We start from the raw sequence: 19,528 nt of genomic DNA on the forward strand, positions 1-19,528 counted from the left end.
GGGCTCCAGCGAACAGTGCCCCCCCCACCCCACGCACCCTGCCACCAGCCTCACATCTTCCAGGGACCCAAAGGGGGGGACCCCGCACTGTGCCGCTCGTCCACGTCATGGGGTCGCTGATGCTGCAAAGAGGGGACAGCGACGGGATCCGGTCTAGGGGCTCTACAGAGGCTTGCGGGTGGGGGGTGGGGGTCCAGGGTTTGCATTCCGGCTGGGTTCCAAAAGGGGTGGGACGACAAGGGGAGCCTTCGCAGGAGGGTGGGGTCGTGGGGAGACCCGAGTTAGGGGGTTTGCACCCAGAAGGAGAGCTCACGGAAGGGGTAGGTGCACGGGGCCCGGGTCTCCCGAGCGGGCTGGGACGAAGGGAGTGGAGCGTCTTGGGGAAGGGGTTGCCAGGTCCCAAACAAGCGGAGCTGGGAAATCCTTAAATTTGTCTTTGGGGTAAGGGTACCAGAGGGGGCGCCCCCCCAGCTACGCGGCGGGGTTCGGAAGGGGCGGGGCCTGGGCGGGAATAACGGAGAGGGGCGGAGCCAAGGGGAACGTTCCGGAGGGGTGGGGCAGAGGACGAGCAGGCCCGGGGGCCGCCCAGAAAAAACCTCTGCAGATCCGAAAGGGAGACCCGGGTCCGCCAGGGGCTGGGCTGCAGCGGGCCCCCATGAGGGCGGGGCTCGAGCCCGGAGGCGGGGCCTCGAACTCACCGTCTCGTCCACTAGCCTTCACCCGCATCTCCGTTCTTTTCGGTTATTTTCTGCTACGGCCGTTCCCCGCCCTGCCCTGGGCCCAGGGGGTCGCGGTCTGAACTTGGGTCGGCTGGAGGAGCCGGTGAGTGGGGGGTCTCCCAGGGCGTTAGGGCGCACCTGGAGCGGGGCTTGGGGAGGAGGGTGGGACCTGGGTGTGGAGCCCGGCTGGGGGAATGCAGATGGGGAGGAAGGACCCCGAGAAGGTAGCAGGGGGTCCGTGACGGCCACGGCAGAGGGCCGGGGGGGTGGGCACACGGTGCTGCGAGGCATGTCCTGCACAGGCCCACCTGGTGGTGCTCGCCGGGCAGAGGCGGGACAAGTGCCGAGAGAGGCGGGGATGGAGGCGGGGACGAGGCGGCGGCTCCGGGGCCTCGGGGAGCAGCGTTAGAGGCCAGGGAGGGAGACGGGAGCTCGCGGTAGGCTTTTTGTAGGCCACTCAGCGCCCCCGTCGCCAGCGCTTACGGTTCTAAGACTGACAGGAAGGCAAGCCTAGGGGACCTAGGATGGGCCGAGCGAGGGCCGAGAAGTGGTTTGCGGAACCGGGCTCACGGGGCAGGCAGGGGGTCTAAGATAGCTGCACAGCCTCCCTGCGGAGGACCCAGGAGGGGGTTAGAGACCCAGGGCCTCGGAGTGGGGCCAGGCAGGCATGGAGGTGGTACAGGTACAAGCCAGCCTTGTGGGGTACCCCCCATCCCATCCCATCCAGTCCTGGACCACTCATGGGCGCTGGTCTGTTCTGACCACAGCCCTCGGACCTCAGTCAGAAATGGGGAACGTGCAATCGGAGCCGTCCGCTGGCGGTGGCTCCCGAAAACAGCAGGCCTCAGACTGCAGGCGGCCGTCCCTGGTGGAGCCCGAGGTGACCCCTTCCTCTCCAGCCATGCGCCTGGCTCGGGGGCTGGGCGTCTGGTTCCCTGGCAGCTCCGCGCCCCCCGGCCTTCTGGTGCCCCCAGAACCCCAGGCCTCACCCTCGCCCCTGACCTTAGAACTGCCCACACCAGCGGCATCCTCTCCAGAAGTGCCGGCTGTGCCCGGGGTCTCCACACCACCCCCGCCCCCTGTGGGTACCCTGCTGTCCGCGCCGTCTAAGTGGCGGAAACTCCCGGGCACGCCGGTGCCCCGCATCCGCGGCCTGCTGGAGGCCAGCCACTGCGGCCAAGGGGATCCCGTGAGCCTACGGCCAATCCCGGTGCTGCCGCGACAACTATCGGAAAAGGACCCCGTTCCGAGGCCGCCCTCCCCAATGCCGCCACCCCTCAAACCGTGGAAGCTGCCGCCACCGCCGCTACCGCTTTCCAACCGGCAACCCCTGGATCGCAGCATCATTCCTGCTCTGGCCACTGTCACACCTTCCGCACCTGCCACAGTCCCCGCCGCCACCGCCACCGAAAGCCCTGCCTGGCCCTGCAGCGAGGGCCCGATGGCCGGTGGCGGGACCCGCGGAGAGCCACCTGCCCAAGTGGAGGAAAGCGAAAAGACCGGGAACGCGAACTCCGAGTCTGGCCTGAACCTGCTTTGCAAAGTTGTCTTCAAGCCGGGCAGCCAACTGCCTGCCGGGGCACCCTCAGCCTCCTCGAGCCCTTCCAGCCCCTCAAGCCCCTCCAGCCCCTCGACCCCCTCAGCGGCCTCGGCCTCACCCACGGGTGGAGCCAGCGGTGGACTGGTCGCTGCCTCGGGGCCTGTCTCCTACGCCGAGGTCCTGAAGCAGAGGCCCCTGGCTCCTGGCACCTCGCGTACGTTGGGAGAGGTCCCTCAGGGTGCACAAGAAACCGAGGGCGGTAATGGAGATGGCGAAGTGTGTCCCGGGCCTCCCTCGGGGCCTGCCGCCCACGCACGGACCCTACCGCCACCGCCCTACACTACCTTCCCAGGCTCGCAGCCCAAATTCGACTGGTTGAGCCCTCCGGACGGCCCCGAACGCCACTTCCGCTTCAACGGGGCTGTCGGAGGCGTCGGGGTGCCCCGACGGCGAGCCGTGGCGCTCTCAGGGCCCTGGAGCTCCCCTCCACCTCCGCTGCGGCCGATCTATCCAGCTCCCGGGCCCCGCAGGCCCGCCCCTGCCCTGCTGGCGCCGCCCATGTTCATCTTCCCGGCGCCCACCAATGGCGAGCCCGTGCGCCCCGTGCGCCCCGTGCGCCCGGTGCGCCCGGTGCGCCCCGTGCCTCCGAGCCAGCCCGAGTTGCCGCCGCCGCCGCCCACGCCACCTGCCACGCCGTCGCCCGCGCCGCTGCCCCCACCGCAGCCACCAGCGCACCAGCCAAAGCCGCTGCCGGTGGTACCCCCACCCACCGCAAGTCCCGGCCCGGTGGAGTCAACCCTGGCTTCTGCCCCGGCTCCCGCGCTGCCACCTGTCTTGGCCACCGACCAGATCCCGGTCTCCTCGGCCCCGGCTCCGGTCCCGGCCGCGGTCTCGGCCCCAGCCCCGATTCCGGTTCCTGCCCTGGCTCTGGCTCCGGTCCCGGCCCCGGCTTCTGACCCAGCCCCAGCCCCGACCCCGGCCCCAGCCCCGACCCCAACCCCGGCCCCGGCTCCAGGCCCAGCCCAGGCTCCTGACCCAGCCCCGGCGGCTCCGGACCCAGCCCCAGCCCTGGCCCCGGACCCAGCCACAGCCCCAGCTGCACTTGCAGCTGCAACTCCTCCCGCGGCCGAAACTTTGCCACCCACGCCCACAGCTGCGCCCGCTCCCATCAAAACTCGCACGCGCAGGAACAAAGGTCCCCGAGCAGCCCGTGTTGTGACCCGCGAAGACGGCGCGCCTGGCGACGGTCCCCGGGAGCGGAATGTGACAGTAGCGACCAACAGTAGCGGCGGTGGCGGGGCTGCACCGTCAGGGCCAGCCAGCAAGGCCTCTGTGCACCACTGGCCGCCTTTCCAGGTGCTCAACTCTTGTCCTTGCAAGTGTTACTGCCGCCACCAGGCACGCCATCGCCGCCTGCCACGCAACGTATCTGCATGGTGAGCAGAGGTGCCAGGGTGGGGAGGGCAGGGCAGACCCTTACCAAACCTTAAGTCCTTTACAGCTCTTTGGCATCCCACCCTAGACCCTTCTCTCGGCTGCATCTGAAACCTAGCTCAGCTCCAGTCCTTCACGACCTAGAGGTGCCTCGGGCCTACACCCATCCCTGACAGGGGAGACAGCCATTTTTTTTTTTTAAGATTTATTTTTATTGTAAAGTTAGATATGCAGAGTAGGAGAGACAGAGAGGAAGATCTTCCATCAGCTGATTCACTCCCCAAGTGGCCCCAACGGCTGGAGCTGTGCTGATCTGAACCCAGGAGGTTCTTCTGGGTCTCCCAAGTGGGTGCAGGGTCCCAAGGCTGCTTTCCCGGGTCACAGGCAGAGCCGGATAGAAAGCAGGGCTGCCACATGGTATCCCAGCGCTTGCAAGGCAAGAACTTGAGCCACTAGGCTACAGCGCCAGTCCTATCTTGGCCTAACTCATTATCTGGATGCCCCAAATGACCCTGAATTTTTTCTGGAACCATCCATGAGGGAAGGAAGCTGAGCAGGCCAGACCCCGTTCCTGAGAGCACCAAGAAGGACCATGTCCTAAGCTCTTCTGGGATGCGGGAAGATGAGTCTTGTGGGAACGAAGCCGCTATAACAGACCTGGGATTCTCCAGGACACTGGGATTTCCTGACCGAGCCCCAAAGTCCAAGGCCATCCCACCCCCTCACCCCTTCCGGATGCCCCGCCATCCAGGGCACACACTGCCTCTTCACCTACCTGCCCTTATTCAATCTCCAGTTCTGATCCCCAGGGCATGATCCTAGCAACTCCTGAGGACTCCCAATCCCGGGGAGACTCAGCCCTCAGCACCTCTTCCCCAGTGGATACAGCCCTGCCGACTGACTGTACACTCCCCTCCCCCAGGCTGAGCACACCCACCAACCACCTGAGCGAGCCACCTTGGGTCGCCACCATCAAGCTGGCGGGTTCCCTGGTAGCTGGGCTGGAGCACTACGACTTGCAGGCCACCCACTCCAACTGAGCACAGTCTGATCAACACCTGCTGCCTTCCCTCCATAACAATAAAGTGACAACCTGGAAGCGGAGAGCCTGTTGGGGACCGACCGAGGGGTGGAAGGAGCCAGGAGGAGAGGTCTCCATCAGGTCTGCACCCAGAGCAGCAGTCAGTAGGAGATGGTTTCTGCACTCCAGAAAGGCAGCCTGGACAACAGCCCCTTCCCGTGGTGACCTAGAGATCTAGAAACCCCTCCGGAAAGGAACGATTGCCCCCATCTTAGAGCCGGGCGAGTCTGACCACATAATGTCAACACCTTTGAACGGTAAGGCAGGAAGGCCTGTCCAGGCTGGGGTGGGCTCGGGAGGACTGGCTGCCCACATCCTCCATCCCACAGAGGGCTCCCTCTGCTAGCCCACAGATGGCTTCATCTCACATGCCATTTTCAAAATGGTTTAATTCATTGCCAACATTTCAAAGAAATCGGGAAACTGCTCCCTTCACTGAAAAACCAATTGGCCTGGCCCGGTGTTTGCACATGTCCGTGGCTGGCTGGCAGGCCATGGTGCCGCTGTGCCCCTGTGCGAGACCCCCAAGCAGGGCCACTGGACCGAGGCTGACCATGGATAGAGGGCAAGCTCCTATGCGCAGGGCCTTCCAATTTCCCAGTTCTTCACAGATAAGCACATGGCTCCCTGCCACCACAACCGGGGAGACATGGGCCCACGAGCGAATGGGAATCCACTTTATTGGAGGCCGCAGGCCCCAGAAGGGTGTTGAGGACCACACGCTGGGCCGCACTGCGGGCCCGCACGCTCACACAATCATCTCCAGCTGCCGAGCATACTCGATGACCTGCTTGGCCAGTTCTGTGGAGGGGATGGTGGTGTCTTCCGGCTTTTGCTGCTGGCTGGCAAAGCTGTAGTAGTTGTTGGGACCCAGGACCCAGCCTCGCTGAAGGGAGGGAGGGATCAAAGGTGAGAAGGGGTGAGGCAATCACAGGGGCAGCCCTGCTACCTCCCCCACCCTGCACCAGGGCTGAGTCGATGAGTCCCACTAGCCAGGCAAGCAGCCCCCGCCCCTGGTGCCTCCAGTTCTCCACATCTGAGACACGAGTCCAATCCCAGGCTTCTCTGGGTCTGAACATCCAGTGACTGTACAACCCTCTAATGCATAAGCACGGATTAAGCCCAGGGTCCAACACGTGGCCAATCAGCTGGCAACGACAGCCCTCACTCAAATGCGAGTTCACTCTTTGTTCAGCCTGTCCTCAACTCTGCTCCTGCCACCTGGACCAGGACCACTACATGCCATGTATGAGTGTCTCTGGGGGCAAGCAAAGATGCCAGGCAGCATACCCAGGTGCAGAGACTATGCAAAGTCTCTCGCGCACAGAAGCTCACAGAAGATTCGCAACTTGGCCTAAGGGGGCACAGGTGGACTGAAAAGCTGGGCACTTTTGTCCCTGTGCCCTTCCAGGCCACCCCGCCCTGCCTCACCCTATGGCCCCTGGCCCCATGCCCCAGCACCTTCTTGGCATAGTCGGTCATCTTCTTGGGTGTGTTGAAGAAGAGGATCCGCGTGGCCTCGGTGAAGAGGATCTTCTCATACGCCTTCTCAATGCACCCAGCAATTTCATCCCTGAGGGAAGGACCAGGACTTCCTGACCCAGCCCAGCCCGGGCCCACACAGACCCTAGCCCTGCACCTCCACCAAGGCAGCTTGCAGTGGGCCCTGCCCTGCTCACAGATCAGGGCTTGGAGAGGGGACGGACCTGACCAGAGTTACAAAGCAAGCAGGGGCCACATGAGGCCCACATCTGGGTATCTGCCAGGCCCTGAATCTACCTGAGGCCATTTACGTCCCGTGTGTGGGGCCCACATGGGGAGCTCTCCAGTAACCATCCTGTTACTGCACCCACCAAGACGTGAACACCAGCAGGGAGCAAACAGTACAGTGCAGGGTGGCCAGAATGTGGGGTGGGGCAGGCTCTGGAGGAGCGGGCACCCTCAGAGGTGAGGCACAGGGGCCCCCGAACTCCTAGTGCTTCCGTACTGCTCCCGTTTCCTAAGAGAACGATTCAGCCTCCCACCTGCCACACGCCCACCCCACCTCTAGCCTTGGCTTTGCCACACACACCCTTTATAGAGTGGCTCCCACAAGGCAAATGGTTTGGCCATCTCTCTGAAACCTTGTCACCCCTTCAAGGGGACTCCTACATCATCACACCCACACACCCATGTGAAGTCATTTGTGCACCCAGCACCCAGAGGAGCTGGTGGGGCCTGGTAGCCCTGTGCTAGAGAAGGCAACTGCGGGTTCTGCCTGGGCACCCCGGTCACCTCCCTGCCCTCCATCTGCTGAGCCACATGGTGACGCCAGGCCTGGCTGTGCACACACAGCCACATACTCAGAGTCCAGAGCAAGCAGGCCCCATGTCCTGCAATCACACAGTTCAGACAAGGATAACTTGAGGTGTTAAGAGACCAAGAAACACAAACACCTGGGGTTAAGCCCCCCCAACCGCAGGGAATAAACCCTTCCCCCCCACACCTGATAGTGTCAAGCAGGATGTCAATGAAGAAGGTGTAGCTCTCAGCAGGGATGTTGCCTTTGGCCAGGAACACCTTGTTGTAACTGCCCTCCATCAGGTACTGCAGAAGCCAGGGACAGACAAGGAAGGATGGTCATCACTCCTCTGCTGGCCACCAACACTGACTGGGGGCCCTTCTGCCAGGAAACCCTCCCTGACTGACACCCCAACTCTCATTCTGCAAGCCTGCTCTGGGATGGATTCGAATTATCTGACTCTCCAGTAACTGGAAACAAATGCAGACCCACCCTGGCTCGCTACTCCACACATTCACCCAAATTATGCCACCAATTATCAACGCCCCCTCCCACCCATCCCCACAGCGAAATTCCCTGTGAGACCTCCGGTCTACAGCCTTCTTCTAACCCTCATTCTCCTGGTTCCAGAAGCACTGTCTCCTTCATGGCACCCCACGTGCAGCAGGCGTGCCCAAGGCTGGGGTCTGTCTACCACATGGCCGTGTGGCTGTGAGGCCTTCTGTGCCCGCCCTCCCCGCCTCTTCTGTTTTCCTCCACAGCCTTTCTCATCCCATGACAGACTAGCCAGGTCCCTTATTCTTGCGCTTTGCTATTGTCCCACATCCTGGCCAGACCACATCACCATGGGCTACAGCTGATCCACAGCACAGCCTGAAACCTTGTGCCCAGCACATGGCCGGAGCTCAGTGCTTGCTGGATGACTAAGGGAAGGATCCCAGGGCTGAACTCAGCCCGTTCCTCCAGGAAGCCCTCCCTGAGCCCCTCTCCCCCTCCAGTAGCAGCCTCACCTGTTCAAGGGACACTGGGTGTTTGATGTAGACGTTGGTCTGGATGTCCTTGGCAGGTAGGCGCTCCAGCTCTGTGTGGAACTCTGCCACCCGGTTCTGGGACAGCAGGAAGAGGAGGTTCAGGCCCAGCAGCTGGTGCATGTAAGCAGACTCAGGGAGCTGCTCCCTGTAGGCCAGGACAGGGGACCAAGGTCAGGAGGGGGGACCAAGGTCAGGAAGGTATGGGGATCCAGTAAGTCCACACCCCAGCTTCCAGGGACTCCGACAGCTACCCAAGTTCTCTCCTCAAAGGTGTTTATCAGATAAGGAAACCGAAGCTCAAACAGCATGAAGAAATCAACGATAAACTATAGCACAGTACAGACGGCTTAAATGAATGGGGGCTAAGTAAATTATTCAACTCAGATAAAGTGATCAGATGGTAACTTGTGTAAACACATACTGTGTAATGTGGCCAAGCACATTAATCCACTTCCTGTGATGCCAGCAACTCAGACATGTGCTGGTCCAACTCCTGCTGCTTTATTTCCGATCCAGCTCCCCGTTAATGTGCTTGGGCAGGCAGAAGAGAGTTCAAGTGCTTGGAGCCCTACACCCACGTGGGAGGCCTGGATGGAGTTCCCAGCTTGTGGCTCTGGCTTGGGGCAGCACTGACCACTGTGGCCATTTGAAGAATGGACCACAGATGGAAGAGCTGACCTGTTCCCTCCTCTCTGTTACTCTGTCTTATACAATAAGTAAATCAGAGAGTGAAAATGCAGCCACTTAAGCTACTGAATCCCATTTTGAATGCCTGGGTTCAAATCCCACTTCTACTTCCAATCCAGCTTCTTGCTAACGTATGCACTGGAAAGGCAGCCAATCATGGTTCTAGTACTTGGCCAGTTCTGGACCCTGGCTTTGGACTGGCCCAATCTGGTTGTTGTGAGCATTTAGGGAGTGAACCAATACACACATGATCCTCAATCTCTCTCTCTCTCTTCCTATCACTATGCTTTTCAACATCGCAAGCAGTGGATTAATCCAATGTGCTACAAAGCTGGCTCCCAATAATTACTCATTCCATGGGACAGGGGGTGGGAGACAGCAGAAGAAAGATCTCCCCCAGTTCAAACTGGAAATTGAGCGAGGAAGGATGAAGTTATTTGCCCAATAGCATACAATCAACAAGAGGCAGGAAGCTTCAAATCTAAGTTGGTTTGATGTCAAATTCTTAAATCATGAATCCACATAAGTGACACTTAGCTTTACATCTGACACAGAGTTCGCAGGTCCCTGCGGGGGGGCCTGGCCCTGTGGTAAGCTGTGGAGGCAGTGACCAAGGCAGTCCCTGGCTCTGGCCTGAGGCAGCTCTCAGACCAGTGGGAGGCTGGGATGGGGAAGCTCAGGCCAGGGGAGGGCAGACACGGGCAGCGGGAACCGGGTTGGGCACAGCCCTAGAGGCCTCAGGAAAAGAACTTGGTCTTCAACCCAAGCACCACTAAGAGCCAGGACAGGCTGTGAGCAGGGCAACAATGGGGTCAAACTTCAGTGTCACAAATCCTGCTGACTGCCGTGAGGGAGTGCGTCCCAGGGGACGAAGGGAGGCGGTGCAGTCATGGATCAAAGGGACACAGACTGGACAGTGGCCGAGTTGGGATCCGGCAACCTCAGTCTCAGGACTGCCCCCAGCCCTCCCCCAAAGCCAATCCCGGAGCCTGAGCTCAGCAGAGCAGGAGTTGCCAGGGGAAGCCAGATATCCCAAGGGGCCGAGGCAATACAGGAGCCACTTCTACAAGCACTCTCTCCCACGGGTGGGTGTGGAACGCCTCCTCACTTGTAGTCAAAGTAGTAACACTTGAGCTGGGCCATGTAGCGCTCGAAGGAGGGGATGTCCTTGCGCAGGATGCTCCACTGGGCCCCGATCTCCAGTATGTCACCTGTGAGGGGACAGGGGTGAGGGTGGCATCTCAGCAGGAACCACCACGGACACGATCCCTACCACAACTCCTCCCACCTCCAGCCACCACCACCATTAACAACAACTACCACCACACCAGTGACTCACGGGCCAGAATGAGCTGCTGCTTAGTTAGCTTGGTCCCGGTAGTGGGCAGGAAGTTGAGCTCCAGCAACACCAGCTGACCGCAAGGGAAGGAAGTAAAGAACATAGGAGTTCAGCTGAGACATGGGGTTTATGGAGCTAACCATCATCCCTGACTCACAAAAGTGCTATGCTTAGTCAAGGAGTCACAATTATTTATAGCCAGGCAAATGGGACAAACAATCCTGTGGGATCAGAATCCCCATCAGGGAGTGAGGGGGTATTCCCTGTCCCTACCTCCCCAACCCCACACTGGGGCCACATTCATTCTCATTTCCAAACACGCTGACTCCACATTCCCATTCTTCCTTATAACAACATTCCTCTCAAGAGAAATGCTTTTCCCACAATAAAGCTGTCTCCCTTTCCCCTCCCACTCCTCTCTAAGCCCCCCCATCTCTGATTTGGCCTGGGCTGAACCCCCTCCCCCCCACAGGACCTGAGCTGGACCCCCTCCCCTCAACAGGACCTGGGCTGGACCCCCTCCCCGACACACACACAGGACCTGGGCTGAAACCCTCCCCCCAACAGGACCTGGGCTGAACCCCCTCCCCGCCACACACACACACACGACCTGAGCCCAGAACCGCCATCAGGGAAAACAACCACGACCACCACCGAGACCCTCACCCTGCCACTCCGACCACCCACCCCCTCACTCGGCTCGGCCATCAGCACCGTCTCAACTTGTGGCTGCCTCGGGGAGGTCAGGCCTCCCCTCAGGCTGTGGCTGCTCTTCCCTCAGCCCGCCCCACGGACCTCGTGGCCCCCTAGGCCTCTCCCGCCGCCCAGACCCCATTCCTAGCGCGCCCCCCAAAAGCGCCGCCTTCCCGGAACCGCCGACTGCTTACCTTCAGGCGGCCCAGCTCTTCCCCGCACTTGCTCAGATTGGGACTTTTGCGGTTCCACTCGCCCTTGAGTTGCTCGTACATGCCGGCTGCGGCCTGCAGGACAGCGCCCGAAGCCGCCGCGGCCCCGGAGCTCGGGACGCCCGTCGCCCCGTTGACCGTCGCGGCCGCCATCTTCCGTGATGCGGCAAACCTCCCGCCTGACTTACGGCAGCGACGGCGGAAGTGAGGCTTGGGGGTGGAGCCCGAGGCCTCTGCCCGCAGCCGCTGATTGGCTACTCTCGCCCCCGCGGGCGGTGACCCCCGAGACAAATCTTTAGCAACACGCCAGCTGGAACTCCGCCTCGACTGTCATTCAAGACGGTGACAGGAACCCCGCCTCCACTCCCCTAGTCAATATGGCTGCCCTGACTTCAGCCTGCGTGCGGAACGCTGCGTCACCGCTCTGGAAGCGCTTCTCGAAGCCAAGAGATGGCGGTATGGAGCCGTCTGGAACGTTGTTCGTTATGGAGAGACTTGATCACCTTCCAAAGAACTAACTTAACTGCTGGCGTTTGAACCTGGGTTTTTCTTGTATTTTTCCCCGTCCTCTTCATTTTAATTCATCTATGTTTTAATGCGAGCTTATACGAATAACCCTAAACTATTTGCCAAACCCTCCAGTCAGTGGCTTTCAATGATATATATAAGGGGCAGATCCCTGGTACTTCATCCCAATTCCTATTTCTGCCCCACGTGAGTAGATAAGACACCTGGCTATTCCGTCTGACATTCTCCTCCAACCTTACCCTGCACCATGTGGACGGTGCGCTGTATGAGAGCAGAGATCATTAAAGATTTATTTATTTATTTATTTATTATTAAAGACTCATCTACAGAGAGAAGAAAAGAAAGAGGTTTCTATCTGTTGGTTCACTTTCCAAATGGTTGCAATGACCATAACTGAACAAATCTGAAGCCAGGAGCCAGGAGCTTCTTCCAGACCTCCCACGTGGGCATAGAGCCCAAGGACTTTAGAGGCCAAAGCAGGGAAGCTGGATAAGAAGTGAAGGTAGCCAAGATACAAAGTGGTGCCGTATGGAATCCTTGTGTTTGCAAGGCGAGGATTTAGCCATTGAGTCATAACTCTGGGCCCTGTGATATATATATTTTAAGGAATATTCACAGTCATTCTTTTTTTAAAAAAAGATTTTTAAAATGTTTATTGCAAAAGGCATGTACAGAGAGGAGGAGAGACAGGGAGAAAGAACTGCCGTCTGATGATTCACTCCCCAAATGGCCACAATGGTCAGAGCTGAGTCAATCTGAAGTCAGGAGTCAGGAGCCTCTTCCAGGTCTCCCACGCAAGTGCAGGGACCCGAGGGTTTGGACCATCCTCAATTGCTTTCCCAGGCCACAAGCAGTGAGCTGGATGGGAAGCAGGGCTGTGGAATTAGAATCAGCACCCGTATAGGATCCCAGCGTGTGCAAGGTGAGGTCTTTAGCTTCTAGGCCACCATGCCAGGCCTATTACAGTCATTCTTTTGGTTCAATGAACATACTTAGATTTCTTGCACTTTCAAAATCGGCTGCATGTGTCAGAGTCCCATATGGACGCTAGTTCAAATCCCAGAAGCCCCACTTCCTATCCCTGCCTGTGGCCTGGGAAAGCAGTTGAGGATGGCCCAAAGCCTTGGGACCCTGCACCCGTGTGGGAGACCCAGAGGAAGCTCCTGGCTCCTGGCTTCAGATCAGCTCAACTCTGGTTATTGTGATCACTTGGGAAGTGAATCAATGGACAGAAGATCTTCCTCTCTGTCTCCTGTTCTCTGTATATCTGACCTTCCAAGAAAAATAAATAAATCTTTTTTTTTTTAAATCATCTACAGAATATTCCACCTATATCATGTTTAATTATATATCTTATATATATTATAGATATAATAGGTACCATGTTAATATATGGGTTATTTTTTGTTTGCCACTATTGACAAGGCTGCATTTCCTTACACATGATTGCTTTATTTTTTTCCCACTCTTTCCAAGTTTTATTCCAAAAAAAAAAAAAAAAGGAGGGGGAAGTTGAAAAGATACCTATGAAGTGTAATCACCATCATTACCATAAAGGGACATTACCATTACGGGACAGAAACGCCGGGACGCACAGCAGTGTCTGCTCGCCATGGCGCACAGCGGGGCGGTCAGAGCCTCCCAGACGGGGCAGAGGACCGATGCGGCGCCCCAGGTGGATGCGGAGACCCCGAGTGTGCCCTCTACTTCTGCTTCTGTCCTTTCTTCTCCCGCTCTGCTTTCGCTTCCTCTTCTTCGTGCTTTTTGATCAGCTCCTCTACTTCCTTCTGTTTGAGAACTCGGATGACCGTCTTGCCGTTCTCCCTCGTGAGCGTGGCAATTTCCACTTTCTCAGCAGACAGTTTGCTGGCGTCCATGGTCTTATTTAGCACCTTGATAGCTAAAGCCAGCGCTGACTTCAGGGTCATGTCACCCTCTTTGTAGTCTTGTTTCAACATTGACATGGCTGCGGCGCTGTGCTTGCCGATGCACGTGGCTTTCCATCCCTCATAGTTCCCACTGGGATCACTCTGATAGAGCTGGAAGCCGTGGTGCTTGTCCCAGCCCATGTAGAGCAAGGAGACACCAAAGGGACGCTTGCCTCCAAACTGTGTGTAGGCTTGCTTGATGTCGCACACTGCGGTCACCAACTGCTCACATGGGATTGGTTCCTGATACTGTAGTAGATACCTCTGGGCTATGAGCCTCAGCTCGTTAGTGAGAACGCTGGCATCAGAGGTGATTCCTGCCACACTGCAGGCCGTGTCCTCGTTGAGTTTATAAATCTTTTCAGAAAGGAAGACTTCATCCAGGAGCTTGTGGATGTTGCGTCGCTCGGCTGCCAGCAGAACACCGTCATTGGCCAGAATTCCCAAGCTGGTGCCTGCTTGTCTAATAGCTTCCATGGCATATTCCACCTGGTACAGGCGACCTTGTGGGGAAAACATAGTGGTCCTGGAATCGTATCTCCGAAACATGTTTCCTGCACGTTATAAGATGCTCTGTAAAACAGAAAAGATCACCATTAAAATAAAACACACAGGGCCTGGAGCGGTAGCCTAGCAGCTAAAGTCCTTGCCTTACATGTGCCAGAATCCCATGTGAATTAGAACATGTGCCTGTTCTAATTCTAGTGGCCCTGCTTCCCATCCGGGAACCTGCTTGTGGTCTGGGAAAGCAGTCAAGAACGGCCCAAAGCCTTGGGACCCTACACCCGTGTGGGAAACCAGGAGGAAGCTCTTTGCTCCTGGCTTCGGATCGGTGCAGCACCAGCCGTTGCCATCACTCGGGGAGTGAATCATGGGACAGAAGATCTTCCGTCTCTCCTCTGACTTTGCAATTAAAATAATTAAATCTTTAAAAAAAAAGCGAAACAGAAAATGAGAGTGGGTCGGCAACCAGTCAAGCTTGAGAATCCTCAGGTAGAAGAGGAGGGTGGGCTGGAGTGGAAAGAAGGAGTATGGGAAAGCCAGAGAGCTGAGCGAAAGGGGTGTGGAGGTGGTCCTGAACCTAGGAGGCAGGGATGGCAGCCTTGGGACACCACTGTGATGCCAAACTCCACGGGTGTCCACAGCCCCATGACACGGGCACTCCAGACTGGACAGTTACACCAAGAGCCCCGCGATAAGAACTGAATTCTTAGTCGATGTGGGAAGAGGTTATGTGGAACTCCACCAAGTGGGGGGGGGGGTCCCAAAAACAGATTGGCAGGTTTACGGTTCGCTTGGGTATTCTGAGAGGCCGAAAGCACGAGAGTGGGCAGGTGCCAAGGGAAGGATATCAGGCACGGATGGACGTGGGGCACACAACTTCCTGGCTTTGCACAGCAGGAGCCGGGGGTCCTGTGGTCCCTCCAACAGTGCTTGCCGCAGGCTCCTCCGTCCGGTCTGATTGCTTTATTTTAAAAGGAACCGATCCTAAGAAGTAACTGTGCCAAGGGCAGATGATGTTGATAATTATCGTCAGATAGTTTTCCATAATTATTTTCGCAGTTCAAAGTTCCACCAGGAGCAGTTATCATAACAGTATCAATTCAAGCTACTGGATTTTATAGCTTCTTTACCCTTCTGCCAACCTAGTGGGGATGAGTCATGCACTATTTTTTGCTGTAGTTGTTGTTTTACTTTATATTGCTATTACTGAGTTTTATTGTGTTTCTTGGATATTTGCCATTTCCTCTGCTGTGAAATGTTCTCTGGGTTTGTTGTATTTTGCTATAAATTCGGGCACATTGCATATTGGAGGAAAACCCTTCGTCACATGTCAGAACAATTTTCTTTGGTCTGTTGTTGTTTGTTGTCTGGCACTGCACTGTCACTGTTGTACAATAACATTTTTCTTTAATTATTTACTTATTTGAAAGGCAACACAGAGAGGCAAGAGCCCAAGATCTTCCACCTGCTGGTTCACCACTCCAGGTGGCTGTGTCAGTTGGCAGGTTAAAGGCAGGAGCAAGACATTCCATCAGGGTCTCCCATGTGGAGGGCAGGGACTCAAACATCTGGGCCATCAGGTGCTGCTCTCCCTGGTGCCTGAGCCTAGAGCTGTGTGAAAGTTGAGCAGCGGGAACTCAAACTGGTACGTGTGGAAGGTTGCAGATGGTAGCTTAAGCCTGTTGCCCCATAATGCCTGCCCATCTGCTTACACTGTATTGAGATTCTTTCTGGTAATCCTTTCATCTGTGAGGCCTGGGTAGGTTTCAGTGGTTGATCAGCCTCACATGGTGCTATCTTCCTGCCTCTTCAAAAGCTTGGTGAAATGTGGATAGCCTGTGACTTTGACCTTGTTAGTTTCTGAATATGTTTCGCGTCTTTCAAGCCAGACTGGGCAGCAGCACCCAACCAGCACATGTGAGAACCAGAGGGGGAGGGGGCAAAGTTGGTATGGGGGTGTGGAGGACTCCCTTGCTGGATCACCACTCCCACTAGACAGCTTGAGTTGGGAAGCGGGCAGACTAGACCAGGCAGGGCTACAACACCTGTGCTTCTCAGGTGAGCTAGATCAGGGAAAAGCCAGGCTGGGCTGACTGTTCCTACAGGTGCAAGCATAAATCAGACTCAGTGAGGGTTAGTGGGGCTTTGCCACAGCATCAGCTGGCAGATGCTGGCACTGGGAGATAATCTTGTCAAGGTAAACTGCAGAACCACCTGGAGAGTGCATGTTCCAGGAGTAGGAGTGGCCCAGTAGGGAAATAGTGGGTACTCCCCTCTTGGGTTACCACTCCCGCTGGAGAGCATGAGAACCAGGACTGGCGCAGTTGTGCCTAGACAGAACAGCCCCCACCAGAATGTGTGTGGGCTGGAGAGTGGGGCTGGTTGGGTTGAACTAGGCTTCAATGCCCATTGACATGTATGAAAGCTGAATGGGATGTGGGTCAGACTGAACCAGTCTGCTACACATACTGGCAAGCACAGGAACCAGGGTAGGGGGCGGGACTGTGGAGGTTATTGTGGGTCGCTCAGACTAGGCTACAGCTCTCACTGATTTGTATGAGGGCCAAGTGTGTAGTGGGCAGGATTAGACTGGATTGCCACACCCATTGATTTGTGTAGAAGACGGGGCTAGAGGCAGAACTGACCCAGCAATTGCAACTACCAGTGTATACAGCGTAAAGGGGCAATAGACTGTGCCAGACTGAGTACTAGCAAGCATACATAAGAATCAGGTCTGGGGTCACCTCAGACGAAGTTTTTTTAGGGATCCCTCCAACTGAACTGCCGAACCCCGAACCCCAAGCATGAAGAGAAGTGCAGGTTCCATGGTCTGACCGTGGAGTCCATATGTCAAAGCTGAGCCTCCTCAGTGGCTCAGACGGAGCAGTGGACAGCACATGGAGGAAATGGCAGCACATTGGAGTCTGCAGGGGACACCTGGTACCCTAACAGAGAACAGAGGACAGAACAAATCGATGAACCACCCCAGCCATGTGTTGGCAGTGAAAATCTGGGCAAACAGACTCTAAGGTGGACTATGTCAGCCAGTGGATTCTGGAGAGATTTCATCATGCTTGGAATGGTGAGATTAGCAGCAATTCAGAACTGTTGAACCATCAAAACCACTTGAGCAGTGCCCTCAGAGCATGCCCCACATCAGGGACCCTAGGATGGGTGGGAGGCTGGGTGGCACTTCTCCCTTTATCTCCCCTCTTCTTACCCCAAATACAGAAAGAAAAGAGAGAGAGTGTGTGTGTGTGTGTGGAAACAATGGTCTTACTCACTTTCCTGTAGCCTTTGACCCTTTGTACCCTAATCAACCATGTAAAGATTATCAAAATAAACTAATAATAATAAATTTTAAAATACTTTTATTTGAAAGAGATAGATATTCCATCCTCTGGTTTATTCCCCAAATGGCTGCAACTGCTGGAGCTGAGCAAATCTGAAGCAGGAAGCAGGAGCTTCCTGGAAACTCCATCTACGTGGATGCAAGGGCCCAAAGAATTGGGTTATCCTCCACTCCTTTACCTGGTCACAAGCAGGGAGCTGAACGGGAAGTAGAGCAGCCAGGACACAAACCTGCACCCGTATGGGATACCGGAGGAGCCGTAAGGAGGATTAGCCTGTTGAGCTAGCACATCACCCCTCCCCGCCCCCAGGTCTCCTGTCTTCTCCCCCAGGGATGCTCCACTTCTGACCCAGCTCTCTGGAAAGCTGCCTGGAAAGTAGCAGTCATTTAGGGAGTGAACCAGCAGGTGGAAGAAATGTGTCTCTCCCCTCTCTCTCTCTGTAATATTGCCTTTCAAGTAAAAATGTATATTTTTTAAAAATGCTATGGTTCCAGCAGTAGCCTAGCAGCTAAAATCCTCATCTTAAACGTGCTGGAATCCCATATGGGCGCTGGTTTGTGTCCCAGTGGCCTTGCTTCCCATCCAGCTCCCTGTTTGTGGTCTGGGAAAGCAGTCAAAGATGGTCCAAAGCCTTGGGAGACCACATGGGAGACCTAGAAGAAGGTTCCTGGCTCCAGATTGGCTCAGCTTCAGCCGTTGCAGCCGCTGCAGCCGCTTGGGGAGTGAATCAACCAACAAAAGATCTTCCTCTCTGTCTCTACTCCTCTCTATCTGCCTTTCCAATAAAGATAAGTAAATAAATTTTTTAAAAAAGTCAACCCCAGCACGGTAGCCTATCAGCTGAAGTCCTCGCCTTGCCACACACCGGCACCCATGTGGTATCCTGGGCGTTCAAAGCGAGGACTTTAGCCACTAGGCCAACATGCCAGGCCCTGCCTTCTCCTTTTATGTGTGGGCTTCTGACTTCACCCACAGAACTTGCCCAGGCTGGGACTAGGCTCGGCTGCAACACTGACTCAGCTAACACAGGTCCGGATGGATGTGTTTGTGTGGACTGGGGGGTGGTGACTCAGCAGATCCCTCAAGCCAGGAGAACAGGATCTCTCATCCTGGCAAGAACATGTCTCCCCTTCATCCCCTGCCCACGCCAGCCCATGACAAGCAGAGCCTGTACCCGTGGGCCTGGCCAGGCGGCAGGCAGTCACCATGGGTTGCACCAGGCTTTCCCAGCCTATACTCATTGCTCCTGGACAATGTGGGGGAACGCTGCTGGTTAAAACCTACCCTTCCTCTAGGTGGTGGGAAAAAGATTCAAAACAGCAGGCTTCGGCAAGTGTTAGGAGGTGGCACCTTAACCCGCTATGCCAGTGGATTTATCTTCTTACAGGGGTCTATTGGAGGTGCTAGCTACACAGTCATTCTTGTACTTTTTCTTTTCCTTGTTAAATCCTCCATGGATGATGCTGGAAGCGCTGGTGAGCAGAGCATCCCAACTGCTTCTGGATTTCTGTGCCAAGGGCTTTAACTGTTACATGACACACGCCACTGTCTGGTTTTGGTAATCGTGTGTGTGTGTGGTCACCTTCTCTTTCTATTGGCTTAAAATCTCTGGTGGGTGTGGGTGGGTTGCATTTTAGAAGACACCTTGTATAGGCACCCATTCGTGCCATGCGTCTGTATACATGCCCCCCTGAGCCTGGCTCTCCTGATATGTGAAATGTGGAGAGCAATAGAACTTTCCAGACAGAACAGCACCAGAAATTACTCCAAAGGTCCCAGTACTGCACCACCCTCTCTGCCCCTACCACGCTCCTGTGAGCTGTGGTTGTGGCTGAGGGACACACTGTTGGTAGCCACACTTATGCTGCTAATTCTTGTGCCTACCCTTGAACTCCCTTGGAGCTGGCAAGCTTCCTCTAAGAGTCCTCTGGATCCTTCCCCTAGCCTCAGTGTGTCCCTTCCCGGACTTCTTCTTTGGGGACAGTGCCATCACACCCTCGCTCCTGGGGGAGATCACTGGGCCTTTTCCTAAATGGCCCCTCCCTCCTCCTCTCTAGGACATAGGCCAGCCCCCTGCCGGTTTTCTAGGCCTCCTAAGTCTCACACCTACCCGCCCTGCCCCTCCTGTCACCAGGCATTGGCCCAGCATCCACCCCCTCCACCTCACAACCACCCCGACCTCTTGTACCCAGGTCCTC

The 19,528-nt window shown here is 56.4% G+C and overlaps 3 protein-coding genes across 3 annotated transcripts; 1 reads left to right on the top strand and 2 right to left on the bottom strand.

The window, feature by feature from the left end:
* Window positions 1-1,375: 1,375 nt before the first annotated feature.
* Window positions 1,376-4,733, top strand: GGN (gametogenetin). The gene is made up of 3 exons (XM_040976539.1): window positions 1,376-3,034; window positions 3,413-3,695; window positions 4,616-4,733. The coding sequence occupies exons 1-3, from the start codon at window positions 1,387-1,389 to the stop codon at window positions 4,731-4,733; spliced, it is 2,049 nt and encodes a 682-aa protein (XP_040832473.1). The 5' UTR covers window positions 1,376-1,386.
* A 412-nt stretch (window positions 4,734-5,145) lies between these two features.
* Window positions 5,146-11,213, bottom strand: LOC121153682 (26S proteasome non-ATPase regulatory subunit 8). Its single transcript, XM_040976374.1, has 7 exons — window positions 11,000-11,213; window positions 10,113-10,185; window positions 9,882-9,984; window positions 8,066-8,231; window positions 7,260-7,360; window positions 6,236-6,347; window positions 5,146-5,660 (listed from the first exon to the last, which is right to left on the bottom strand). Exons 1-7 carry the CDS (start codon window positions 11,168-11,170, stop codon window positions 5,523-5,525), a joined length of 864 nt encoding a protein of 287 aa, XP_040832308.1. The 5' UTR covers window positions 11,171-11,213; the 3' UTR covers window positions 5,146-5,522.
* A 2,035-nt stretch (window positions 11,214-13,248) lies between these two features.
* LOC121153870 (proteasome subunit alpha type-4-like) lies at window positions 13,249-14,090 on the bottom strand. The gene is made up of 2 exons (XM_040976627.1): window positions 13,977-14,090; window positions 13,249-13,883 (listed from the first exon to the last, which is right to left on the bottom strand). Exons 1-2 carry the CDS (start codon window positions 14,020-14,022, stop codon window positions 13,249-13,251), a joined length of 681 nt encoding a protein of 226 aa, XP_040832561.1. The 5' UTR covers window positions 14,023-14,090.
* Window positions 14,091-19,528: the final 5,438 nt, after the last annotated feature.

This window comes from Ochotona curzoniae, unplaced genomic scaffold, assembly GCF_017591425.1.
Source record: "Ochotona curzoniae isolate NIBS_2020 unplaced genomic scaffold, NIBS_Ocur_1.0 contig_2699, whole genome shotgun sequence".
NCBI classification, from domain to species: domain Eukaryota; kingdom Metazoa; phylum Chordata; class Mammalia; order Lagomorpha; family Ochotonidae; genus Ochotona; species Ochotona curzoniae.